The 23853-nt window shown below is 36.8% G+C and overlaps 1 protein-coding gene across 1 annotated transcript; it reads right to left on the minus strand.

Annotated features, from left to right (window-relative positions):
- Positions 1-6732: 6732 nt before the first annotated feature.
- On the minus strand, positions 6733-22022 carry LOC141429785 (uncharacterized). Its single transcript, XM_074090321.1, has 2 exons — positions 21883-22022; positions 6733-8607 (listed from the first exon to the last, which is right to left on the minus strand). Exon 2 carries the CDS (start codon positions 8602-8604, stop codon positions 7249-7251), a length of 1356 nt encoding a protein of 451 aa, XP_073946422.1. The 5' UTR covers positions 8605-8607; positions 21883-22022; the 3' UTR covers positions 6733-7248.
- Positions 22023-23853: the final 1831 nt, after the last annotated feature.

Consider the following 23853-nt stretch of genomic DNA (forward strand, 5'->3'; position numbering starts at 1 on the left):
AAAATATTTTTCCAAATACAACTACATTTTGTCCTTCTTAAAGGACGTCACAGATAAAACATACGCGCACCACTTAGCTTAAGTACATTTTCGGCGACGCGTAAAAAAGATGTCAGATAGTACACATCCATCATATTTAGAGCTAATGTCTTTTTTATGTGCCATATTCGGCGTCACTGTTTTTTCTTAGAGTAAACTATCTAAGTATATTAAACTAAGGTACTCATTAAGGCTTTGTCGCTTGCTGAAACTGCTTTTGTACTAGGGATGCTTTTTTCGGGGTTTCGTGCTCGAAAGGTAACAAAAGGAACCCTATTTCGGTTCGCAGTCCTTCTGTCTGTCTGTCATATGGCTGTCTTGATAATCCTAACAGATAGACAACTAAGCACATAATAAAAAATAAATTAAATTAAAATTAAGGTGATCCTCATACAAGAAACGCATAGTTTAAAATTTATTTCAAAAAGTTTATTTTTTTTCCCCTAAGAATGAGTCACGCTTGCTTGTAAGGTATTACGAAAAGACCGAAACTAGTCGGACCGTTCCTGAGTAATAATCGTGACTTTAGCTGATTTAAATGTTTTAGTTTTATGGATAGCCAGCTTTTCCCGACGGTTTTGAGTGCAAAAAAATCGTTTAACGCGTGACTGAAGGATCAACCTAAGTAGGTATACAATTTTCCAATGTCCTTTTCATGGTTTCAAACTATCTCCACATCAAATTTTACCAGTGGTTTAGGCGTGAAGAGGTAACAGAGGGACAGAGTTACTTTCTCATTTATATATTGGAATTAGTTGGCTAATTTTGTCGTTGTAAATTACAGTTAACGTCTCTTAAGACACCTACACAATGATGTTTCTAAGACAATAAATACCTATAGTACTAAATAGTCATAAATCCCCATAACCAAGGGTTGCCATCTCTCTTCGACCCACATCGCAGGCGTCGTTCATCATACCCATCAACCACTAACGCTTACAAGATGGCGTAGCGTCCCACTTTCGAAGTTTGATTACAAGCTCGATAGATGTCTCTACGTCGTTGATTAGCTCGCAACTTTATGACCTAAATGAAGGACGGGCTTTCGATTTGATTGATGTTTTGTTTTGCTGCGCGCGCTGCGCATAGGAATTTTGCTTTATATAACAGTGTGCTATCTACTTGTAAATTAAGTTCTTCCGCGAAGTTTATCTACTCTAAAGATGATCCTGAAAGTTAAAAAAGTTAAAATGTTTATTTTGTAGTGAAAAACCTAAAAACTTACGTCTTTAATCGAGTTTAGCTCGACATGTTTCGGACTAATTCGTAGGCCTTTCTCTTGGAGCACACGCCACGGTGGCAGCTGCAAACCGCGCACTGCGCTGTAGTGTGCTTGCTCAATTTAGAAATTCACCGAAACAGTAATATAATCTTAATTTTAGACTGACTTTAATGAGCCATAAATACTGTTATTAATTAAATAAATAGACCGACTACTCTCAAAGGTTAAGCTGTACCGAGCTTCTAAATCAATTGAAAGCTTATTAATGAACTTTAGCTAGCACTCTTAAGCCTATACACAGCATAAATCAGTAGAGAAACGCACTAAATCAAGCAGGTTTAATATCTCGAAGGCGACACGCGTGGAAGGCAATGGGGCGCGTTATTTGGCCGGTTATTAGTCAGACTTATCGAGCAAGCTGGGGCTTATCCACTACTTATTGACTATAATTCAGTTCCAAATAAGTCTACGGCAAGGTTAATTAACCCGGGTGACACTATTTACCGGACGTACAATACCGACATGGAAATACCGACATGACATATTGTGACACACCCATAGAAACTCTTGTCTGTTTGACACCAGTTTGTTTGGGCGTGTACACGAAATATTGGTTCGGTATTTCCATGTCGGTATTATCCGTGCCGGTAAATAGTATCACCCATTAACCCCACTCGACACTGGACTATCCGAGCGTTGAATTGAACAGTTAACACGTCAGAAAGCCAAGTACTTCAACATTCTCGGCTAGCACCTTCTGTTCTTGTTTAAGGTCTCTACCCACTACACCGTACTCGTATCATGACCGTAATAGGAACGTGTTAGGAACGGAATGTCAAGCGCACATGCGGTTGGTTGGGAAACGTGCTAGTGGACATAGTCTCATACTTTTCAATACAAAGAATATATTTTTGCCTGACACGTTGTTAAAACTGTCATGTTATGATACGGTGTAATGAATAAAGACCTTTAAAATTTTAATATACGGAAACGCATTACTGTGACATTAGGTATCCTCTAAATTCAAATCCGTATCTCCGTATATGTCGCACGGAAATGGCTAAAACCGAGATGAGAACAAATCTCTAATACCCAAATTACGCAGGATGTTAAAATATCGCGATATTACAAACATCGAAACCTCCACCTCCACACTGTAAGAACACACAAATCCCACAAACCCATCTATCACCACCACCACACTACACTGACGCGTTTCGAACTCAACCAAAGCTCATTTTCAGACATCGAAACATTTAAAATAAAAAAAATTATTTTTGAAATTATCGGGACTGGATAGGACCGGTAGCAAGAAAACTTTCTTCAACGAATTCACCATCTAGAAATTCAATCAAAACTTCTCCTAGCCATATGAAGTGCATACGTTTGACAAAAGACACTCGATCAGTTAGCAGTATGACACCGGCCCAACTCGGCGAGGCAACTCGTTAGCTCGGTCTTAGCAATTGATGACACAAGATTTGTATCTATACGTAGTTGGGGAACTTATCGGAATATCTTGCCCTGATTTAGGGAGTTACATACGAGACGAGGGCTGCTCAATTTATTTGGAGTTTGGTGTTCGGGGCGTAAAACATGATGGGCATGATAAGATTGAATGGCATTTCTCCGAGGTAAAAACTGTGGAAGCCTAGTTTCAAAGTCAAAGTCAAAATGTCTTTAGTCAATTTAGCAGAAGCTCTTCTAGCAATGTATAATCTACAATCGATTTGGGAAAATCTCTGCTTTGGTAAACGAGCACCTGATTGGGAGCAATCACCTTCCCCCATGGAGTTGCAATACGGGTACCACATGTGCGTTGCCGGCCTTTGAGAAACTAATATAGGCTCGTTTTTCAAAGATCCGCTCCGAAAATGCTGTCCTAGGAAGCTGGTTCCATATTTTCGCCGCGTGTGGGAAATAGTTCAAGTGAGCAGGTTGCTGACAATAATCCAACAAGAACAAGGTATGTTACTTTCAAAACCATTATTGTTAAATTTCAAAACATTTATTTCTTAATCAGCCCAGAGAAGACGTCTCCTACTCTGCTCAAAGGCATCCCCCTATTTTCTCCATTCCTCTAGATTTTAAGCCGTGTCTGCCCAGTCGTTAAGGATCTTCTTCTCGTCCAGGCCTCCTGGTCCTACCTCGTCGCCGTCATCCATGTTGTGGTATACAAACCATGGCTATTTTAGCCCACCTTGATTAGATAGATACTACTGAATAGGTTCCCAGGGATGGCCAAAGGAGCAGAGGCAGACGCAAGAGGAGATGGCGGGACGACGTGAGGGCTTTTCAGCTCGATTGGCAAGTGCATGCCCAGAATTAAGAAGAGTAGCAGAGACAAGGGAAGGCTTTTGCCCAACATTGGGGCATATTCCTGGGTAACAAAAAAAGAGATCCTTGCTATTGACACGGCCTCCTAGTCCCAATTATGTAACAAAAAATGTTTTGTTTGTCTTTCAAACAGTGTCGTGGAGTGCCTGCGACAGATTTCAGTATTAAATTCATTCTGCTACATCTATTTTCCTTGCGATCCAACTGCAAACTATTCCTATTAAAGATACACTTTACAAAACAGGAGCCAAGCCAGGTATACTTTAAAGCACTTTCCTTTTTACATTTCTGGGCATAAAAACATTTTCCCGTTGTTTCTAACTCACCGTGCGCTCGTCTCGGGCACGAATTCGATTACATATCAAAGAGCACTCAGGCGGAAACTCAAATTGCTGGCTTTAAACAAAGCGTCAACCAGAAGACTGAAGACTTTTGCATGGTAAATGCAGTTTTAATCTTTCTTTTAACAATTATATTAAAATATGACAAACGGAACATATCCAATACTGTTTCTATATGTTGTTAGGCTGCCTCTCACAGGGCAATGTCTCAGAACGGCAATAGATAGACTAATTAAATTTGTACATAATGTGTTTTTTTATTGCCGCTACAAAAAATGCAGTATATTTATTTGCCTCTACTTATTGCACTTAACTATATAGAGATGGAGCAAAAACAAAGAGGTTCCCCATTTGAAGCAAGGGTGGAAAGTATACTGTGCGAGTGCTTCATTCTGCCAAACAAATAATTATTCACTTACTTACTTACAAGCAAGCGAAAGGTCCTAGAATTGAACCACGAATGAAACGAGTGGTTCAAAAGAAGAATCGTGAGCGAAGCCGAGGGTTTCAAGACTTAGATTTATTATAGTTTAAGCTTATTGAATTATAAAGTAGTTTTAGTTTTTTTTTTATTGTACCTTATCTACCTTTTATACTATTCTATCAATAAAAACATATTTATGTATAAAAAATACATATATATATATCTACGATAATCATGCTGTTGAAGCTATCGTCGTTTAGTTACGTTCTCCGCTAATTAATACCAATTATTTTGTGTAATTTGCCCAATTGCTGTTAATCAATGTTACCTACCTGTTATTGAGTTACTGAGATTACATAGGTAAGTATTATTCTGATGATTCGTCTTTCTCCGAGTATTTTGTTACTAAGAAATTGAGAAAAGTTGTAGGATGTTCAGTTACGTTTACCCAAAAAAATCTTTATTGCTAACTTAAATACAGTAACAAAAAACGCTCGATGCAAATACATATCTATAAATATCCAATGTTAGCGGAGCCTAAACAAAATGTACGCAGTAGGGTCATTTTAGATGATTGCATCGTGAGTTTGTAATTCATATACAAAATTATATTCAAAATTTACTACAAGCTTTATAATGTAGGAAAAATAGCGAGGAAACTTGCGAAACTCTTCAATAATGTAGCTATGTGAAGTTCCCAATCCGCGTTTGGACCCTCGTGGGATCTACACTCCAAGCCCTCTCAACCCGAGAGGCTTGTACGTAGGCTGCTTGTGAACGAAAATTGGAAAGAACATTTATTTTTTATTTTTAGTCAAGAGTATCAGATTCACTTGAGTGATTAACGGTAGGTAGGTATATCCTCTGCAAATGTGAAAATTTTGTTTAAAAATCCCTTTTAATATCCTTTTAAAAATTAATAAAGAAAAAACGCTTTTTAAAATCCATGCATGATTGGTCCCTGGACGTTTTTATCTATGTACCTATTGATATTTCCTTTAATAAAAATATGTGCTACTTATTATTTTGTACCAATACGAATTGACAAGTATGTGTGTGTGTGTGAATCAACTCTTTAGAAAAAATCATCCGAAAATATCTGATACGACTCTATTTCTGCAGCCGGTAGGACGTGTTAGATATTTTTGCAAGCTCCGCTGTGGCAGATATTAATGCAGGTGTACCTTTACTTTAACAGCATACTATGTTCGATCGCACACAAGAACATATGAAGACATAGTGGCTGGAACACTGAAATAACAGTTCCCGGAACATCACTGAATAATACCTCCCCATTATTTATGTAGGTACAGTTTAGTTGTGAACTCTGTACAAATAGAACTGGTTGAATGAATAATCGCGTTTCTATCGTAATTTTTGGTACCTATCTAAAACTGATGTAGTTCAAAGAAAGTTTATTTTATTGTATAGGGTTATGAAAATTAATTTAATTAATTCGTCAAGCATGCATACTAAATAGTTTTAAAATAAATTAATAGTGAGTGAAAATCGTGAGGCCTATATCTGGGTAAAAAGCTTTGTAACTATTCATTTACCTGGATCAGTCTGTAATGAATCGCCACTCGAGTTAATCACTCACAAATTGGATGGTTGCTGCGATGATACTTCAAAAAAGATAATGTATATAATAATTTGGAAAAAACTATAAAAACACAAAAAGACATATACACGGAAAAGACGTGACAAACGTTGTCGCCATTTTTCGAAGAAATTAAAAACGATAGCACATTTATTTGTAAGTATTAAATTCTTATTTTGCAAACTGCTACGATAGCCAATAAAATGTGTGGTGATCCATTAATTTTTAAACAAATTTCTAGCAAATGAATATGTTGTTTTCTATTCTATGAAATTCTAAAGAAATTAATTATGATTTTTATGAAAATGTATTGAAGCAGAACTTTCAAGTTCACAGACATAGACACAGACATTTTTTGTCCAGAAAAAGGCATAGATCCTGTGGAAAATCGATAAATGAATTCTTAGCAGACAAAGTGCAGTAATGTTAGTGCATTGACATTGTAAGTGATGTATATATTTCGCTAAGAGATTCCTGCGCGTTGAAAGTTTGTGAAACAGACTGCTGAGAAAATTTTATTTCAGGATACTATAACCTATGTAGGTATATAGAGCTACATACTTAAGCGATGTCGGGGTTATTGTCAAGTTTATCTCTCACTCGGGGAAATAGCGTTACTAAATTATTGTCATACATGCTCGTTTATTCCCTCTTCAGAGTTATGGTCTTCTGAATTCATTTAGAAATAAACTTTCTTAATGTTCCATAATAACTTTACAAGCGTAGTATGTAGCAGCCCCCCGAAAACTTTCAAACGTAATAAAACAAGTTTTTATTAAATGCTTATATTAGAAACAATTTATTTTACTACGTTGTTAGCAAACATTCAATAATGCCGCCTCGTCTACAATTAATTTGTCGCAACAACACGACACGATTTCACTACATATTTCACTTTCGATTTGGTTCATCGCCCACTGTCCCAATTGTTTGCATTTCATCGCTTCGTTACGCTGCAACTCATCTTAGATGAATGCGTTTAACAGAGCATTGTAAATCGTTCAAGTAATACTATCGCAATAAATCAAGCTACATAGTAGCAATTAGAAAACTTGATTACTTGTACTAATTATAGGACGGAAAACATAAACTGCTGGTTCTTTATAATTGACTATGCAATTACAATCCGACATTTAATTAACTCAAGATAGCTTCGTAGCTCAAAATAAATTAATAATAATCCAAAATAATATTTACCCTTCCTACTTACAGACTCCTTTTTCTATACCACAGAAACCACAGACTAGAAAAATAATATTAAATAATATTGTATTAACCAAATTGTTTATGGTACACTGACAGGCAAAAACATTTGTGGGTCGCCTAGTTTGGGCTCAAAACGAATATTTACTTTTGTGTCTCCATCACCAACTTCAAGAAAACTGTTCCAGTCAGCCATCCAGTAAAAGCCGTTCTTTCTCGGTGGTGGCAGTTCTGAGTCACCCGGCACCTCTGGAGCGGCACCTCCAAAAGACTCCTCCAAATCAGAAATTGAAGCACCTGAATCTGCCGATGCAGCTGCGGAATCTACTGAAGACTCTTCTTTTAAATCAGGAGCTGCAGTTGTAACTTCCACTGGAGATGCAGTATCATTAGTTTGTCTTTTACTTTGTTCACTATCAATCACCGACTTAATTTCTTCAACTGGGCTAGGACCTTTGTCAAGAGGAATCACTTTAAAAGAATCATAATCTATGAGCTCCAACATTGGCAATGGATCGCTATTAGATAACTTAGTTGTACGGGTTTTTGGTAAATCATAAGGGAGAACTGTTTTTTGAGCTTTTGTCTCGGATGTGTCTAATTCAAAGGGTAATTCTGGACGCAAAGGTTCGTATAAGTAATTGTTAACAGCTTTATTATCTTTACTATCTGATGAAGTTACTTCTGAACTTGGTGATATCAAATCATAGGCAAGTAGAATATTTTCTGGTAACTGTACTGATCCATCAACAACTCTTGCAGGTGGAAGTGGCTTAAAACCATCAAGTGGTAGTAAGAAATGATCTTTTCCTGAACTTCCTTTCAACCCGTGGCCATCAAGAAACGCCTGTAACTCAGCAGGGATATCCTGCATGTACAAATTTGCCAAATTACGATTATTTTTCAAAGTTTGTTCAAGTTTTTCATTTTGTAATACTTTAAGAGGCTTAGGTGTAGTTTTTGGTATGGCCACTACTTCTGTTCGAGGTGGTTTTGTGTATAATTCTTGTAAAGAGGAACCATCTCGTGGAGTATAAGGAAGCACCACCATCAACGTAGGTTGGGCCTTCGTCGTACTCTCAATAGGGGATTTTGTTGGTGCTGCAGCTGATACAAAAGACTCTTTCTTATCTGATACAAGATTGTCCTTAAAATCTGGTATTGCAGTTATGGGATTGATTTCATTCTCTTCGTTACTGAAGGGTGATGTTGACGTTACTTTTTCTGTGCTTGTTGGCAATTCGGAAGATGTTGAAGTACTTTTGGCGTCTTCAGCTCTAATGTCGTTTAGTAGTTCCAAAATTTCTTGCCTTGTTAATCTTGGTAGCTGTGAATTGGCTTTCAAAATATTCTGCACTTGTTGCACAGTTTTTTCAACATCCACCGACGGACGCGCTGCAGCTATCGTCAAGCAAAGCATTAACCAATACAGCTTCATTTTCTGAAACAAAAACAAAGTTACCATGTAAATTATGACTGTTCTTATTGTAAATGTGAATAAATTCCTTCTTTATCTTTTCTTATTATAGATACTTAAGTTACACAAAATGTTTGGGCACTTTTGCGCTGGGAATGGCGAGGGGCGAGTTATTTGACTAGATTATTTTTATAATAATTAGTGATATTGTTAAATTTTGTGTAAGTTCTGTTAAACAATATGTTAATATAAGCGTCGTTATTGTATTCATTTGGTCCACAACAGATTTAGTAATAATGATCTTTTAAGTAATTCGAGAAGCTCTGTTGGTAATTACGAAGTTGGGAACCAAACCGTTAAATTACCTTTAATTTATGAATCCTCAAACGCTATGAACTTATGTCCGACTATCATACCGAAATCTTAACTTTGTTACAAAGTTCATTAGCAAGTCCCGAACGTCAGGAGCACAACATTGTAACAAGTTTATTATCAGGGGAAACTATTGATAAGTCAAAGTAAATTTCCTTGATGAGGTTGGCTAATTTAAAGTCTGGCAATAAATGAATTTTTGTTACATCCTTCATGTTTCATAGAATTAAAGATACTTTAGAGGGTTTATCAACTCCATATCGACTCGTTCTAATAAACATAATTATGTTTCTGCTGCTCTCTAGAATGTAGGTATCCTGTGTTACACAAAATAAAGACCAGAAACATAAGTTTTTTTAAAAATATTTTTATAAATCATCAATATCTCAGTATCTACTGATTTAGGAATAGGGTACCATATGGTTTCAATATCCATCATATCAGCCGTAGGGCGTCCATTATACGCTCTCTAACATAATTTTAAATAAACAAGATTAGGTAATAATCAATCATTCAGTAAGGTTTTCTCATCAAACTTGCTCGGAAACAGTATCCTAAGTGTAGTAACATGCAGCCTAATTTGGTTGCAACCCCTAAATAAAACCTCAGGGCCATTTTTGCATATATTTAATGTCTGAGGGCGTAATGAGTTTGATGTATGTACTGCTGGGAGCGCAGCCGGGTATACTTAGCACCAACATGAGCACGAGCAGCAGGGTACCCCTGCTTGGGCTGCTGGCACTGCTCGCAAGCTGCGCCAATGTTATCTACAATTTTTGTAAAGCAATATTTTTCAATCGACTTCGGGCTTAGACAATCAATAAACTCTCAAGTCAATAGACTCCTTATTTACCGCCCCTAAGACACAATGTTTGTCTCAAATCAAAAATATAGTTTCGCAACTTTCTGTTTCCAACATAAACAAAATCCAAGCAACATATCCCGCAGAGCATCGCTACCCCCGGCATTATATTTCACCATCAATATTTTATAACTTGGGGCACGTTAGCGCAAATCCGAGCCGTGCTATGCCTCAATCGTAAAAATATTACGTGGGAACGACCTTGCGTCGTCTCCTAGAATCATAATGAGCCCTTACCACGAATATTACGCGAATTTTTAGTCACGAAAGAAAATAAATTAATGTAATTAACCTATTGTTAGTAATTAAAAGGCTTAAGAAAAGTTGTACGTGCGTAAAAAAGGCTAATATCAATTTAAATTAATTATTGTTCTGCAGTTTAGAAAATATTGGCAAGTTGAAGACGAACATTTGATTCAATGCTGCTTTGTATGTACTTTCGTGGGTAATGACTCTATTTGAGAATTATATTATTATTTGAGAATTTAATTGAAACAACAAAAGCATCTCAGATACCCCAATTATCTACATTTTTGTTAAGTTAATGTATTGAATTTATTCAAATACCTTCATTATTTAAAAAAATGGTAATTTTTCTGCTATCTGTGAATAAAGTTATTTGATTATGTGTTAATACAGGCGAGGAAACTAAATCAAGTACAGTCAACGTCATAAATAAGTGATCACTTTTGTACCTTGTCGCTTTCAGTCGGTACTCAATTTCGTATACTTTTCACACATGACGTTAAAATGACAAGGTACAAAAGTGATTACTTATTTATGACGTTGACTGTACTAGGGTGGAAACTTTGTGCTACTAATGTCATGTTGACATCCCATTTATTTGTTAAATAAATCATAGCTAAATTGTTTATGAAAAGGTTCCATCCACGTGATTCAGTTTCGTCGACTACAGCTAAGCAGGGTCGGGGCAAAGGTCAGTCGGCGGCTCACAATGACTGGCTGACAGTTTGTTTAGTTGACTACAGCAGTGAAGTCAATTTGTAGATTCTTTTGACTAATTACTCATTTTTAAGCCGTGGTGGCATAGTGGTTTGACCTATCGCCTCTCAAGCTGAGGGTCGTGGATTCAAACCCCGGCTCCCACCTCTGAGTTTTTCGAAATTCATGTGCGGAATTGCATTTGAAATTTACCACGAGCTTTGCGGTGAAGGAAAACATCGTGAGGAAACCTGCACAAACCTGCGAAGCAATTCAATGGTGTGTGCTAAGTTCCCAATCCGCAATGGGCCCGCGTGGGAACTATGGCCCAAGCCCTCTTGTTCTGAGAGGAGGCCTGGCCCAGCAGTGGGACGTTTATAGGCTGGGATGATGACTCATTTTTAGAGTTCTTCTCACGTAACTAATCACAAAAATCAAATCAAATAGGTTCAGCTGCAAAGACATGTATGTAGTTATTTTTCTAGCTTGCTCTGTATTGAAGCGCTGGTCGGATTTATCATCATCATCATCATCATCTCAGTCGTAATATGTCCACTGTTGGATATAGGCCTCCCCCATACTCGTAGACCTCCAGTTGCTTCGGTTGCCAGCGGCTTGCATCCACCGTGAACCCGCGGCTTTAACCAGCTCATCCGTCCATCTCGTTGGTGGACGTCCTACGCTGTGCTTGCCGATCCGCGGTCAGCTCAAGTTACTTAGTTGTTCACAAATAGATTATTGCTTCAAAAAGTTCAACATTTAAATTTAAGGTGTTCAAAATTACAGCCAGGAATAAAACCGTATCGAAATCGGTCCATCTGTATGAGAGCTACGTTGCCACAGACATTTATTCGTTGATAGGTATACAGATAAACAGACATTGGCGTCAAACTTATTACATCCTTCTTTTTGCAACGGGGGTTAAAACTATCCCAAAAGACATTTACAAGAGTATTCAATCAAACAAACCCAACCACTTGTTGAAGTATTTCAAAAGAATTTGAAGACTTATCAAGCCTAACTATACACCAGATAAGTATAACGAACAATTCACACCAATTGACCTAGTTCCAAAGTAAGCTTAGCAAAGCTTGTGTTATGGGTACTAAGCAACGGAAAAATATAATTATATAAATAGACACATACTTAAATACATATTAAACACCCAAGTCCCGAGAACAAACCTTCGTATTTTTCATAAAAATATCTGCCCCGACACGGGAATCGAACCCGGGACCTCAAGCTTCGTAGTCAGGTTCTCTAACCACTAGGCCATCTGGTCGTCTCTATATTAAGACGACAAAAACACAGTCTTTTGAGGGCTAGGGTTAAAAATAACTCCATCCCCAACTTCAGACATCACAGCCGGCCTATTATCATTTACGACTGTAAGTACATACATGCTGATTATTTATGCTTGTTTGTCACGTCCTGTTTTCCCGAACTCCATTATTCATAAAATCCATCGAACTCCAAACAACGTTCGCTAACTGATTTTCTATGCCATTGTTTCTGATGAAGACCCGGTACGACCGAACGGGGGTAATGTCACAAAATAAATTTCTCCCGCGTCTGCCTTTTGCTCTGGAAAGTCTCATGTTACATGAGGGTGGGCGGTAGATATGCCCTTTTGCACTAGGGAGGTAATGCTGCGATATTGCTAGGCCTTCATGGCTTTATGGAGGCGATATATCGTTTGACGTTTGTGTGAGAGTGCGTGAAAAGATAATGTCGAGGAACTTTGATGGGGTCCTCATTTCGTCTTTTTAAAATGATATGGGTTCGTAAACCGTCTTCCAAAGTACCTGCCGCGAACTTTGTTCAAATTATTAGTTAAACTTTTTTTGTTTAATGAACAGCTATAATAAAAAACAATTACTTCGCTCATCCGCGACCACCAAATATTTTGACCGGCTTAACGATATCGCTTAGTTTATTTAGAAGCAAACGTGCAAATAATTTATTAATCAGGCGTTACTTTGCGGAGGTCCATATCAATCAACTATAAACACTTACTTGCGCTTTGGTCACCGGTGCGCAAAGTAATTGTTTATAATTCATTGATATGGACCTTCGCAAAGTAACGCCTGATTCAATGTTTTTGTTTGTCATTTAGTTTAACATAGTGCTTTATATTCAAAAAGATAGAAATAACATTGTTGACAAATAAAAACACATCTTTGTACATTGTGCTACCTCTAAGGCATTAAATCTAAGCTTTGATAATGTGTTATCTTGAAGTAAAATATTCTGCAGATCGCATCGAATTAGAATTCAGAATCGGAAATCAAAATTTTATGGCGCAATGTAATTTCGCACATAAATATAGAAAAACTCAGAGGTGTGAGCGTGTCTGTTTGAGAGGGTAGGTACAGGTCAAATCACTAGGCTACCAAAGGCTTTATAAGATTTTTGTCATCCCTCATTAATAGTTCATACATAATAATTACTTATGCATTTATAATGTACATAATATTCATTTCCAAACATCTAGTACAGTTTACGTCTATGAGACTTCAAGTCACAGAGTTCTTCAGAACTATAATTGTAAGAACAACGTATTACTCAGATCTTTCCCGACATCTCGTTATGTTTCGAGCACTTTGATAAAAAAAATACACAAACATGATTCCTTTGCCCGACAATAAATAGTAAATGGCTATAAATATGAGATACGATGTGTTACAGTTCTCGCATTCCGCGCCACTACACCCTGTGAATACAGCGGTAATTGTGATGAATGCCTCGTCTATATGAATACACCCTGTAGACGTAAAAAATCTCTAGTACTTGCGAGGCTAAAATTTGGACAAAGTTTTACTTTTTACCCGACAGCCCAAAGGAGGGTTATTTATTTTGAGCGTATGTAACTGATTATGCCATATTATGTACCTAAGTGAAAAAAAACATTGATGTTTTAAGTTGAACAGCAGACATTGGATTTTAGGGTGGTAATGATATTTCTTAGTATATTATTTTACGTCGGGCTCCACGTCCGATATGGTATTTAAACTAATATTATACACAATATTGTACACAATATGTTTAAAATAAAATATACCTCGTTGAGTCTCTTGCCGGAGTCTTCTCAACAGAGGTTTTTCCGAATCGGTGGTAGATTTTTTTTGACATTCATAAGTGCTTGTTATAGCCTAAATTGAATAAAGATATTTTGACTTTGACTTAATTAATAATAATTAAGTCAAGGTTCAGATCAGGACAGAATTACTTTAAAAAAAGTAATGCGTAAGTACATATAAACCTTTTTTATGGAGTGGAAAATGCGCCTTGCAAGCTTTGCCGGCTTGCCAGCTTTCCAGCCCTGTTCTTGGAAGCAGAGGGTATGTGAGGCTCGCCCACGAGCAGTACAGCTACTAAAAATAGCATAAAATAACACATTAAATTCAAAAAATCAAAAACCCGATTGCCTTAAAAACTAAAAGGAAGAAAATAAGTCTAGTGGTCTAGAACTCTGTCAAGAAGCTCATTTAAGGTTCAACAGTCGGGACCCATTACCAAAATTTTTTGAGCTGGTTACGATTTGAATGGGTCCCGACTGTCGAACCTTAAATGAGCTTCTTGACAGAGTCCTAGACCACTAGACTTATTTTCTTCCTTTTAGTTTTTAAGGCAGTCGGGTTTTTTGATTTTTTAAATTTAATGTTTTTTTATTTTATACTTTTAGATATTTCTGTGAAAATAGTAGATTAAAAGTATTATAACCCGTATATATTTAGAATGGGCTAATTATCAGCTTTCATTTGATTCCCATATTGTTACAATACAAATATATTATATACTCTATGTCACTCCGACAGTTATGACGAATCTAATGATACCTCATAAGTTACAATCCGTAATCAGCACCAACCACCAACCTGATAAATAGTCTTATGTCCGCCGTTTATGACCTACGGCTTTCAGACGAGGTCCTTGACTGTTGGCCTCTTGGAGAGGCTCAGAGTCTCGCAACGAGCTATTTATGAAGAGAGAGATCGGAGATCGGAGTTTCTTTGCGCTATAGAATCCAGAATATGGAAATTAAGCGAAAAATTTAAATTACCCAAGCAATGGGCGGGCCACATAGCTCGAATAACAGATAACCCTGGGAAAGAAAATTTCTCGAGTTACCACGAAACGGTGGCAAGCCTCCCACTAGATGGACTGACGGTATCGCGAGAGTTGTGAGCAACCGGTGGATGCAAGTGGCGAGTTGTTCACTGTAGCGTTCTAAAGGGGAGGCCTTTGTTAAACAGTGGACGTCTTCTGACTGATGATGATGATGATAAAGCGCTGTTAGGGATGTCATAAACATCACGCCTTTAAATAATGCTACGTCATGCATCATTGCCAACTTGTAGCGTGTACAAGCCTCGACACTAAAGATTGTATAATAACTTCTACCACCTCAACACAACAAAGACGATACTCGTTTAACATCCTCACCCATTGCTCGTCGCGTTTTCAAACTGTGTAAACAAAGCATCCATAACGCGCATTGGTCACGGTAGCAAGCGATGATATTTCGCGTATGTTTACCGTGAGTGTTCTCACGCAAGATGGCCGAGGCTACGCCTTTCACTTTCGTTGGTAACTTGAGAATTGTTTTCGTGTCTTGTTGACTTATTACGCGGTCTTTGCACTTTGCGACTGCAATTAGCAGATAAGATTATTGTTTTCTTTTATAATTGTTGTGTTTATCACGCTCTAAAAGCTAAAAGATTCAGCTATCTAGTTCCTAGTCTACTTACTAGTAAATTAAACGTATAAAGCGTAATTATAAAAAAACAGCCAAGTGCGAGTCGAACTCGCCCACCAAGACAAATTTGTACTTTTTGTAGGTTTCTATTAATTTCCAAGTTTAACAGAGCCCTGCTCTTAAGGAAAATATACCCGGAAAGAGGTCAGTTTCGATTGGTTTCTGGCATAGACAAACGGAAGTAAAAATATTTTTTTCAGATTTTACTTACTGCAGATTTTGCTATAAGAGCTACCTTATTATCAAATTTAAAGTTTCTATGACTAGGCTTTGATTTCTCGGCAATTTGTACGTACGGAAACGTCTTTTTTAATGAGTGTGTCTTTTGATAGCATATCGGGATCGGATACCGGGACACAGCTAGTATTTACCATTTTTTGTGTTAAAACGGTAAACAAAATATAAATGCCTTCATAAAATATTTATAACAATATAGGTACTGTGGATTATAAATAAACACAAAAAATACACTACATACATACACACTAGATGCAAAGATATGAAGGTATTGACTGACAATAAGTGCTGTAGTAGGCACATACTTACTGCAGCATAATGCTGAGTCAACTTCCTTTTCGACATCAAATGTCTCTTTTCTGTAAATGGGCGTTTCCAAAAAAAAAGTGTACCTAACCTACCCTTTCCTTATTTTTTTAAATTTCGGAAAAAATATGGTTTTTCCTATTCAGAATCAAGAGCACGCCATTTTTTCATACAAAATTTTATGAGTCAGTTTTGTCACGCCCATACTAATTGTAATTTATTTTTTTGGGGACATTTTTTAAAATGATCGGAATTGATTGTGCTCTTTATTCTGAGTAAGAAAACCATATTTTTTACAAAAATAACGAAAGGGTACACTTTATTTTTTAAAACGCCCAAATTCTGTATTATTTTAAGTTTGATATCGAAATAAAGCTATGTCTATATCTGTGCCTACGTCTTTACATATTTGAATCAAGATAAATATTTCAACTGAAAAATAAAATATATCAGTTTTCTAAGCTTGTCCGACCTAACCTAGATCTTTATAAATGGCTAGGAAAAGGTTGTCTACGCCACCCACCATAAGCGGGATTAAGTACTTTCTTGTTGCTAGTCTACTTTCTACAATGTAGGCTTATCTGAAATACATTATGTTATAAATGAAAATATTTCTAATTTATAAATAACTAGCTTTATTTATTTATATCAACAAAAAATTACAGCATTACAGTTAAACACCAATGCGCTGTAAAATTCAAATTATATAAAACAAAAAGACATAAAATACGTAAAAAAAAACTAATATAATAGTATAATATAGTGGGAAGTAGGATTTGAATTTTCGCGACTCGCTTCTAACAAATATTTCCCGGGAAATTTATTTATTGTGAACTCATGACCACGGGCGCTGCATTGTGGTCGAAACGTCGAGGTAATTTTATTTATTGTGAACTCATGACCACGGGCGCTGCATTGTGGTCGAAACGTCGAGGTAATTTTATTTATTGTGAACTCATGAACACGGGCGCTGCATTGTGGTCGAAACGTCGAGGTAAGTTTAGCAATAAATTGTTCGTGATTAAGTCCCGAAAAATATTAGGCACGGGTATCATAATCATTATCCTTACTAATATTATAAATGCGAAAGTAACTCTGTCTGTCTGTTATCTCTTCACGCTTAAACCACTGAACAGATTCAGATGAAAATTGGTGTGGATATAGCGTAAAAGCCTAGGAAGGACATAGGATAATTTTTATCCTCAAAAATTGCATAATTCCTGCAAAAAGTAGCAATAAACCTGAAATGGTATTGTTTCCTTTGTTTATTTTTTGTACAGAATTAAAATCAATATAGTAATCACAGTGATCAGTGTTACTATTATGCTGTGTAAATTTATTGAAATAAATAAATGATTGTCAGACGAATCCGCGGGTCCAAGCTAGTAAATTGTAATATAGATTTACCCAAGAAGCGGCCTTACTCTAGTTATTAATTTTATTATATAAGGAAAATTAAAATGCAGTCAATTCCAGTTTGGACGTTACGTAATGGACAATCAGGCACTTCTCCCACTGCCGACGATGAGCGAGAAGCGAGCAGAGCGAGTAACTAGAAACGAGTGGTCGAGCAGTGAAAAGCGAGTGTTCGAGCACGACGGGCGATTACTCGCTCTACTCGCTCGAGCCGGGCGGCCGCCAAGCTAACAGCGCTGAGCGAGTATCGCTGAGCTAGTTTTATAGCTCACCGAGTCTTAGCTCTTGTCGCTGCGACAAATGATGTAAGAGCGAGTTCTCGCCGGCAGTGTGAACCGCCAGCGATCAACTATTAATATATGTGTCTCTTTTATTCACACAGGATCTTATATCTTTTGTTCGTTTCTTGACCGAGAAAATAGTCGATAGCCAATCGTTTCCTCGCCGGCGGTGAGACAACTGCCTCAATGAGCGACTTTGATGCTATGATCCGATTGCGCAATGCGCTAGCGCCGACCGGATATTTGTTGATTTGATCTGTCATATTACGTCTGGCAGTGAGGTTTTATTTTACGAGTTTTGTTTAGCAATAGAATTAAGGTAAACGATCTTATCTTTGAAAAACACTGTTATAACTGTGTACTGTTACTGTGTGTTGTGTGTGTTTTAGCCAAGTGAATTAGCTCGTTGAAGTGGCAATGGGCAGGCCATATAGCACGGAGAACAGATGATCGTTGGGGCCGAAAATTTGGTGATCTCTTACCATCAGGAGACCCACTTGCTCGTATGCCGTCCAGTCGAATAAAAAAAAATCTCGAGGGGAGACTGCGGATTGGCAAGGGTGTTTAATATGTATTGAAGTATGTATCTATCTATATAATTATATTTGTCCGTTGCTTAGTAGGTACCTACCCATAACACAAGCTTTGCTAAGCTTACTTTGGGACTAGATCAATTGGTGTGAATTGTCCCGTGATATTTATTTATTTATTATTTATTTATTTAAGTATCTGCCATTTAGAAAAAAAAAACAAAATTGTGATGCAAATTCTGTTCAAAAACCGATTAAAATTTTCCAGTAAAGCGCCCCGCCTGTTGAAGTTTAGGTTACTTAAACATAGTTCTAGTCTAGATTAAGGTAAACGTCCGAATGGTCCACGCGCTAATGCCCAATAGACGACACCTGCTGTCATCTTTATTGCTAATGACACACAAGATTAAAACTGCCAACTATTGGGACAGTGACGAGCACTCGTACGTTTACTTTACTTGCCTTGTTTTCCCTTTCCAATTTTTTTAAGTTTTTTTAAGCCAGTCGAGATTAAGGAGTTTTTTTGTTTTCTTAAAAAAATAGTGGTTTTATTGAAAGTTTTTAACTTGTAGTGATTTGGAATGATCTAATTATTAGCTTTCATTTATTTTGATACCCATATCACCCCATATTGTTACACCCGTGCATCCATATGAAGCCGGGGTGGGTCGCTAGTAAAAAGTAATAACATATATAAAAGATTTTCTTTATTTAGTGTTCTCAGTTCTCACTCATATTTATTGTGCCACGTGTATATTTTCTAGTTTAGCGAAAGCGTGACATAGTATAATATTACCGAGTGCATTGATACAGCGTTTACACATCAATAAACACGATATAAACACCACACAACCTGTCAACTAAGGTACAGTCAGCAGCAGCAGAAATAATAGGAAATATCACGGGACAATTAACAACAATAAAACCCAACATCATCTGACGGAAGACGTCCAAAGTTGCACTGGGGCAGTCTTAGAACGCCAAATCGTCACTTCTAACCACCGGTTTCCCGCAACCCTAGCGTTCCGTCAGTCCACTTAGTGGGAGGTCTGCCAACGCTTCGCCTTCTAGTACGTGGTCGCCACTCGAGGACCTTTCTCCCCCTAAGGTTCTCCAAGTGATGTGTCCGACCCATTACCACTTCAACTTGCATATCGAGGTGTCCGCGACTTTAGATGTTTGTCAAATTTCCGTATTCCGGATTCTATTTCGCAAAGAAACTTCGAGCATAGTTCTCTCCATAACTAGTTGCGTGACTATGAGTTTCTCTATGAGGCCAACAGTAAACGACCATGTATAAGAGCCATAGGTCATCACCACACCGCAGATAAACATCGTTAAATAGGATAGACACATAACGAGTTGCATAAGTTAAATGCTCGACTAGAGAACAAATATTCGTATTTTTCATTATATACCTGATACCTACCCCGACCTCCCGGTGCGAATTCCCATTGCAATTCAGATTGAGGTCTCATCTTTATGGTTTAGTTTTCCGAACACCTGGGAAATCCTCTCGTGTGTAGAAATCGATGATCGTTATCGTATATGCACTAGCTATACGAGTAAGCATTCAACCGTACCTCGTGCTTTGTGCTTTAAGCAAGCTACGCCACATGCCAAAACTTTATGCAGATTTTTTAGAGTTCGAGTGAACCGGGCAAAAGCAAAGGAAAATGAAATAAAAATAATAATTAAGCATTGCAAAGTTTTAAAATAGAAAACTATGTATTTTTGGAGCTCGAGAAACAAACGTCCTGGTCGCGGCGACTGCGAACTTTTTTAATATTTCTGTGACTTTTATAGTCACTGTTATGAAAGTGGAAATTTAACAATGTCACAAGAAACATTGTGTTAAATGGTTAAAATTAAATGTGGGTTATTACTGTAATTGAGTCATTATTTCAATGTTTCCACTGCCTCATTTTCATGGTAATTTTTTTTCACACACACCAAGCAAATTAAATTGATAGCATTAGAACCCCCGAAACAAAAATACGTAGGTACATAAGAAATGCTTCTTTAAAGGTATTAGATAAATAAGTAAACAGTAAGTAAATAAAGAGGCAAGTTTCGCAGTAAAAATTTAATAACTGACAGTCAAACTCACTGGCGAATGTAAAAGCTTTTTAAACATACATTAAATTAGATAGTCGATATTAATATAACCAAATAACTAATCTATTTGCAGCTAAAAGTACGAGGAGGCAATTAAATTTAAATACGACTGGAAGTTCCTAGCGATCAACGACCTTAACAGTAAACTTTGAAGTAAAAGAAACTAATACCAAAGTACAATGCAATACAATGCCTCTTTATTGTACACCAGAAATATAGTAAGCGACACAGAAAACACGAACAGAGAGAGAAAATCACAAGGTAAGCAACAGGTGGCCTTATCGCTATAAACCAAAGTTAAAGTATCACCAAGAATATTGTTGAAGCAACACTGCGATGCCAAGCTCGATCAAACACACGACATAATGTCTCATTATAAAACTGTCCTTAACCTACCAACTTAACCATACAGCATTAGTACACGTCACACTCATGGTGGCAAAATCACTATCTACCGCTAAAGAATCTCTATCATCGTATTAAAACAGTTGAAAATTTAAAAACAAGTGAAGTTTGAAGCGGTCTAGGTTGGCCAACCAAAATGACAACTCTTAAGGATTGCTTAAATTCTTGACAAGTTTTGCAACGTCAACGTGTGCTGAACAGCCGTACCGGCAGCGAGGTCATTAGTTTGTTGAGGACAAACTTCTGTTTGACTAAGGAATCTGCAAACTTGCATTTCGAATCAACCTTAATTATTATAACTTTTGAAGCTTTTTTTGCAGTTTTACCATTTGCCCTGGCCAGAATAAAAGATCTAAATGATTTCATTTCATTTGATGAACTTTTTATTGTAGGCATTTCAAAATTCGCAATACCAAACTTTGAAATTCTGAAGAGAATAATCATAAAATGTATTATTTTTTATTATTATTTTACGCAACACATTGTTTTGAATATCCTGATGACAAAAGCGCTAAAAATAACAACAGCCATGGATATCTATTTCAGACAGCAGACACTCAACTCTCCGACAAGATTTTATAAAATCTAATAAAACAACATTACTAGGAATGCCTAATCTGTAGTCTCTATTAACCTAAATAATAACGACGGTTAATATGCAACAACAACTACCGACACACACAATTAAATCACAAAACACTCATATCATTACATAGAAACAAAAACACTTCTCTTTGGGCGCACTCGTATAAAACACAACCCTTTTTCAATTAAAACCTTCGGGTTAACACTTTTTAATTTCTTTTCACGGAACACTTTAAACGAGTAATTTCCGCAATTTTATAGATATTTAGATACAAAAACGCTGTTTCAGTATTTAAATATGCAAGTGCTTATTCACAGTGTAGGTACGTAGCTTCTTCAGTACCTATACCTTTAATTGAACTAAGTTCTATTTATGCGCAAATGATATAAAACTGGTGCGTAAATCACGATAATTTTCAAAGGTACTGGTGAAGAAATAGTTGCGAATAATCCATGAACGATGTAACAGTACGTAACACGACCTACCGTAATGTATGTCACTGCGCCCGCGACGGTCGCCTCGTGTGCCGGCGGTGCTACAACTGCGAGGCAGTGGTGGGTGCCAATGGTAAGTGGTAAGTGGATTTCGTTGGGTGTTGTATTTTGAGATGCGCTTGTCACACGAGAAATAGATATTGAATTAAAATGATTGCATGCAAATGTGAACGTCAAGACAATACGTTAGATATTGATTACTATGTAGGTACGATTATATTTGTTGTTTGTTAGACAAAGAGGGTTCTATTTAGGGTTTTATTATCACATACATATATTGCAAGGTAAATAAAAGCTTGCAATAAAAATCTAATCTAACGTGATCTTATAATAGTATTCAACCTGGTTAAGGGTTAATGAGCTCCCGAAATTTATATAACCGTAAATAATATAGTAATCTCCGCCTGGAAACTGTCTGCTAACTCCACCTGGAAATTAATTGAGACTGAGGTAGACATTATGATAGTTTTTTTATCCCGGAAAATTGTACAGTACCGGCTTGCGCGCGATAAACGAATCCGCAGCAAAATCATAGGTTGAAATCAAAATAATTTGACATAAGTGATTATTTAATTTAATTGAAGAGTTGAAATCGCATATTCGTCTGTTATCCAGTAAATTCAGTTTTGATTGCTGAATAATTGAAATATTTGTTCCAGATTTTTAAGTAAGTTTTGTTCAGAATTTTTCAGTAATACGGTATTTGACTATTTTGTATACTTATGTTTTATAAATTAAAACTACACAATGCCTGTTATCGAATAGAAAAACAATTTTTAAGCTACCTTTACAAATAACAAAGTTATAAAGGTTTGACATTCAAGATTAGACAGAGAAAGACATACTGGCATGTGACGTCACACGCCAGTACCGTTTGAGAAAGAGACAGGTATATAGATTTTTCAAAAAATCACTTTAAATCCAATTTTCAACCGATTTAAATTTTCTCTTCGCTAAACACTATCTGTTTATCTATATTTTCATAATAATATTAAGATGTGGCAAAATCAGGAGTTGTCAAATACCGTATTACAGTTTCGAACCCTAAGGGCGAAATGTTTACTCTACTCGTGGGAATGTTCGCAAATTGTGTTAATTACTTAGTTTAAATACTAAACTTGGGACCCGGTAAAGGAATATAGGTATTGTGTATTCAGCTTTTATGGTAGTCCGGATCCGGAACCCCAAATATGCGGCTCAAACTCGCACTTGGCCATTTTGCTTACTTAAGTATAGTAAATAAACAATTATTGATCAATCTAAACACTATTGCATAACACTGTTGTCATTAACAAACAGCCTGTGTGTAATGGTAATGAGTCTTGCGTAATATTAAACATTTAGACTACAGTGTCTAGGTACAGTTCTGTACCTACTTTTATAGCTCCGACAATATTGCTTAAGCTCTGGTCAGATCTGTCATCTACATACAATTTTGTAATATTATTTGATAATAATATGGTGTAAAGCAGGGTTTCTCAAAGTGGGGTACGCGAACCCCTAGGGGTTCGCTATTCGACGGTAGGGGGTTCGCGACAAGCTTTACGTGATGGTGGCTGCAAGACTGGCAAGATGATTAAGATTGGTTTTTGGAGTATTTTTTATTTGAACTCCAAATTTGTTACTTATTTGTTTCAGTTTGTATTTTCGTTGGCAAGACGATTCTTAGATTCTTACCTATATTTGCTAGCTTTTATTGAAATAAATAATATACTTACATTATATTATCATGATGATTATTACTTTAGTTTTATTACTTTATTTGGGGGGGGGGGGGGAGGTAGGGGTTCGCTGTCGTCTAGAAACTTTAACAGGGGTACGTGGAGCCATAAGTTTGAGAAACCCTGGTGTAAAGGACGAAGCATTAACACTGCCTATACAAAAGGGTTCGTCAAAAAGTGATAAATAGGCGGTGCTGTAATACCAATGGAGTGAATTTTATATGAAATGAAAATGAAATGG

This window comes from Choristoneura fumiferana, chromosome 7 (genome assembly GCF_025370935.1).
Source record: "Choristoneura fumiferana chromosome 7, NRCan_CFum_1, whole genome shotgun sequence".
Taxonomy (NCBI): Eukaryota; Metazoa; Arthropoda; class Insecta; order Lepidoptera; family Tortricidae; genus Choristoneura; species Choristoneura fumiferana.

Bases quoted from the DNA above. Each gene is read 5' to 3' on its own strand.
- LOC141429785 (XM_074090321.1), bottom strand. From the start codon at position 8,604: ATGAAGCTGTATTGGTTAATGCTTTGCTTGACGATAGCTGCAGCGCGT.